The sequence below is a fragment of the Limulus polyphemus genome, unplaced genomic scaffold (assembly GCF_000517525.1).
Source record: "Limulus polyphemus unplaced genomic scaffold, Limulus_polyphemus-2.1.2 Scaffold2510, whole genome shotgun sequence".
Taxonomy (NCBI): domain Eukaryota; kingdom Metazoa; phylum Arthropoda; class Merostomata; order Xiphosura; family Limulidae; genus Limulus; species Limulus polyphemus.
Genome location: NW_013668120.1, coordinates 24,311 through 29,592, shown reverse-complemented (window position 1 = coordinate 29,592; position 5,282 = coordinate 24,311). Strand labels below are relative to the sequence as shown.

The window sequence follows — 5,282 nt, the reverse complement described above, 5'->3', positions numbered from 1 at the left end:
AGGCAGAGTAGGAACTTGCCTAGGGTGGCAAATTTAAGAAACATTGAAGGAAATTGTCAAGAAAAAAACTGCTGAATTATGTTTTTATTTAATTTTGCCTTCCATACCAGACTGAGATACCAATCAAGAGCACTGAGCGATCATGTGATTAATGATGCCACACCAGATTGAGATACCAATCAAGAGCACTGAGCGATCATGTGATTAATGATGCCACACCAGATTGAGATACCAATCAAGAGCACCAGGCGATCATATGATTACTGATGCCACACCAGATTGAGATACCAATCAAGAGCACTGAGCGATCATGTGATTACTGATGCCACACCAGATTGAGATACCAATCAAGAGCACTGAGCGATCATGTGATTATTGATGCCACACCAGATTGAGATAGCAATCAAGAGCACTGAGCGATCATGTGATTACTGATGCCACACCAGATTGAGATACCAATCAAGAGCACTGAGCGATCATGTGATTACTGATGCCACACCAGACTGAGATATCAATCAAGAGCACTGAGCGATCATGTGATTACTGTTGTAACTAATACAAAAGCTTAATTTCTGGAGCAACCACATGGAGGTGGGGGCAGCAAAAAATATCTGCCTAGGGTGGCACTATACCCTAATAAGACCCTGGCTACACCTGTCTTTCTACATGTTAGATGCACAAACCACATGTTTTACAGAGATCTAATGACTGTGAGTTAAGTGAGCCCTTGAATTATCAAACGAATTGCTGTGTGTGTGTTATTCCATACACCAAATCAAGTGACCCAAAGTATTTGGGAAACTAAAAACACTGAACAATATGACTGATAAAGAAGTATACTTTCACTCTTACCTTTTCTGTCATTAGCTGTTTCAGAATGAATACCTAATTTGTTGCTGTAGAAGAACTGGTAGGTCATTGGAATGTCTTCGTCTTGAAAGCCTTTACACCTCACAGTGAACATAGTTTCTAGAGTCACCCCAGTTTCTGGTATGACGTTACAAGAACCAACCTTTGGTGGTGAGTTCATTGTTATCCTGTAATTTGCAGTACCAATCAAACCATTACCAGGATCTCCTGTATGTAGAAAATAAGATGTAATTTATTATGAATAGTCTGGCATAAATGATAACCAAAAATTGATTAGATATAAGTTTTTAATACATCATTTTGTGGATTTATAATTTGTTCTTTATTTATAATATTTCCCAAATGAATGGCATTAAAAGGTTTTCTATCTAAAATTACAGTTCTAACAACTTCGATGACAAGGAACCCACTTTGAGACTAATAATGGTTGGAGATGGATTGAATGGGTAATGAAGAAAAACTTTAATATAAGTTTTTCTTCATTACCCATTCAAGCCGTCTTCAACCATTATTAGTTCGAACAACATTTTCTAACACTCTTCATTTATGGTGTTTCACATGAAAACACTGCTGACTACTCTTAAAACATTCATATACCAAAAAACTTCATAAACCTTAAATGTACAATAAATTATGAGTTTATATCAAATCATGAAATCTAAGACACCTCTTCTCAAGAAGGAAAAATCAAAATGAAAAATAATACAGTTGTGAACAAATTTTATCAGTTAAAACGACCTTGATTAGCACAGTGAAAACAAAAAATTTATCATTTACAGTTTCCCATAGAGCTAGATATAGAGCTGTCTGTCTGTATGGTGTCACAAGTTGGCGTGAGGAACTGAATGAACTAATTTCAAAGAAATCTGGTAGAAAAACCCAGGTGTACCCCCATATATTAAGTTCAAATGGATAAGCAATCAGACAAATGGTTTAAGTTTGATAGGTATTTCAATATGAGGGTTCAACTGAGCAAAGTCTCTAGAAAAATACTTGAAGATTATGCCAAATAAAAATGATGTTTAACCGTACGTATAACATGGATGGTTTGTGTGCTAAGAGTCCAAACTGTGGAAGGGCAGGCTACATCTTCATTTATAATAATTACTTTTTAAGTTCAGTATTGATGGATGCCTTTGCTATAGTAAAATATAAGGCAAAATTCCAAGCTATGTGATTGGAGAGGATATTTTTTTCTTTGAAATTGAATTGTTACTTATTTCTGACAAAAAAAAAGGACTAGACTCAAAATATAACCAAAATATGATTCAAATTGATAACACTTATGCATTTTCTACAGTACATACAAATGTCGAATGTAGTGTTGAGTAATAAAGCAGACTAAATTTTAAAAAGTTCACCTCCTGAAATTGTAATTAAAGCATCACAATTATGAATTACAGGACCAAAACATTGTAGCACAGTTGGATATACAATTTTTACTTAGTAGTTTTTAATGACGAGTGTATAAAAAGTAGGATGTTAGATAAGATGTTATTAAATTAAATGTTATTCTCTGTAAAGTAACAGAATTTGTCTACCACATCTTTATTGTTAAAGTAATAAATATAGGTTTAAAAACACACATAAAGATTGATCTGAAATGGTTTTCGAATTTCGATACATGTTTCTTGCAATGAGTGGTTGAACCAATTATAACTAAATGTTATTTTATCCTATCGCATATAAGTCCATGCATTAAAACATTTCCTTGGATATATTACTAACAATAATTAGGGTACTCAAAACAGGTTAATATTTAGGTTTCTTATTTATATATCAAATAATTACAGTTACATAGAAAGCATTAAACCCTTAATTAAACAATCAAGGATGTTAAAGAGGTTTGTCTCTATATCAAAAAGAAAACTAACCTTGAACTGAAAAGATATAGGAGTCCCCGGGAATCAGTATGTTGCTGAACACCAGAATCTGATTAGAGTGACGGTCACTGTTTGTTTCTTCTGTCCAATTTAAATGTTTTTTTGCATTTCCACCTTCCATTGACCAAGTATAGAAAAGTCTTGTTTGTGAATCACAACTTGTACATAGTACTGACAGTCTGAGTGATTTATAGGCGAGTCCTTTTCTTTCACAGTTATCCAAACATCTAAGTTAAAATAATACACGTAATCACTTAATGAACAATAACTCATTGTAACTTCCTTAAGGGCCAACACTAAATTGTGATATTTTGTAAACATTATTCTTACAATTAATTATTTTTATAACTATGTAAATGTAAATATTGTGTATCTTTAGCTGTTATATAAATTTAATTGCAACATACTACATGTTTTTTATGTATTTTGGACATTAACTAATAACAAGAGAAAACACAAAAATTCTTAACTTAATACGCTGATCCATGACAATAAGGATTCTTGAAACTTTTCAATCATAGATTCACTAAACAATGAAATGAGAAAACACATATTTGTTTATCTAACACATTAACCCATGATATGAAAAAATTTAAAAAATCACCAATGTAGTAATTTCAGGATTAAGTCAGCACACAGTCACTTGATCTTCAAAAACTAAAGGTTTGAGGATTTAGTAGATGGAAGGATGATTGCAAGTGGTCTTGAACTTTAGAAAAATGGACTACTGTACTACTATAGGAGAATAAAATAAAAATGGACAACTGTACTACTATAGAAGAATAAAATAAAAATGGACTACTGTACTACTATAGGAGAACAAAATAAAAATGGACTACTGTACTACTGTAGGAGAACAAAATAAAAATGGACTACTGCGCGACTATAGGAGAACAGAAATAAAAATGGACTACTGCACGACTATAGGAGAACAGAAATAAAAATGGACTAATGTACTACTACAGGAGAACAAAATAAAAATGGACTACTGTACTACTATAGGAGAACAAAATAAAAATGGAATACTGTACTACTATAGGAGAACAGAAATAAAAATGGACTACTGCACGACTATAGGAGAACAGAAATAAAAATGGACTAATGTACTACTATAGGAGAACAAAATAAAAATGGACTACTGTACTACTATAGGAGAACAGAAATAAAAATGGACTACTGTACTACTATAGGAGAACAAAATAAAAATGGACTACTGTACTACTATAGGAGAACAAAATAAAAATGGACTACTGTACTACTATAGGAGAAGAAAATAAATATGGACTACTACACGACTATAGGAGAACAAAATAAAAATGGACTACTGTACTACTATAGGAGAACAAAATAAAAATGGACTACTGTACTACTGTAGGAAAACATGACTGCTAAAAGAAACATGCTCAATGGGCCAATTACCAGGCTGCAATATGGAAAAGGTGTCGGCATGAAGAAGGACCCAGAGACACTTAGCTCTATTTGGAGGGGCTGGAAATGGGAAAAACAGGATGGGAAAGTGCAGCTAGCAGTATAATAAATGGAAGAACAGCCACCTCCTCAGACTGTACTGAAGTTATTGGCCTGCAGCTGTCCCAGGAGCTGTAAACTGACAAGATGTGTCTTTTTTTGGCAAATGGCCTCAAGTGTTTTAAAATTGTGTATCAAAACAAAGTAGATTAAAGAAGCTTCAAATGGCAAACTGATAAAGATAATTCAACTCATGTGACTATCATAGTAGCTAGTTTTATTATCTTGACTTTACCAACAAAAAATGTATGGCAGGTGGATATAATGACCCTGTAGTAAAATTGCTAAAATCTAGCTACTGGAAAATTTGGAGGTTGGGTTGAAAATGGAGTGAAAATACAGAAATACCACTTATTTTCCATCTATACAGGGATTCAGACTTTGTCAAGTAAAAATCACAATATGTATTCATCTTCCTTCAGTAGTACTAACGGCCAAAATTTGGCATCTTGACTAATGGACTAATTATAATCCTTGCTGTTTTAATATACTTAAAACCTGATAGCATTTTTATAAATTTTACTTATCAAAAGGTTAAAAGTATTTTATTTCCCATTTATTAATGTTAAGATGCTACTTATAGTTTCACTGTGGAAAACTGCCGTAAGAAAGAAATGACGAAACCAGTATTAAAGAATCTAAAAGTGTAAAAGACAAGAAGGTGACTGAAAATATTTGTAATATATACTAGCTGAGTGAACCCATTAACATAACATATACCCTTTACATACTGTGTTCTAGGTCTTGGCCCCCTTTTTTGTATGAAAATGTTGTGTAACATTACCACACAACTGGTTCCACTGTGAAATTCTTTTAATAGAGACAACTAGGGTACAGTTACATACTTCAACCAAAGAATATTGTTCTTAAGGAAAGAAAAATACATTAAAATATTCAAGAGAATAAAGAAGATTAAAAACTGAAAACAGAAAATACAATCTGACATAATAACTGAACAGATACTGTTTATCAAACTAAATGTAAGAATAGGAGAAAAGGAAT

General features: G+C 32.7%; 1 protein-coding gene across 1 annotated transcript in view; it reads right to left on the bottom strand.

Annotated features, from left to right (window-relative positions):
* LOC106467157 (polycystic kidney disease protein 1-like 2) overlaps window positions 1-5,282 on the bottom strand; it is a 51,015-nt gene that overhangs the window by 41,154 nt on the left and 4,579 nt on the right. The window contains exons 3-4 of the mRNA XM_022395290.1: window positions 2,745-2,980; window positions 853-1,077 (exon numbers count right to left, since the gene is read on the bottom strand). Coding sequence (XP_022250998.1) covers window positions 853-1,077; window positions 2,745-2,874 — 355 coding nt within the window. The 5' untranslated portion in view covers window positions 2,875-2,980. The remainder of the gene's footprint in view (window positions 1-852; window positions 1,078-2,744; window positions 2,981-5,282) is intronic.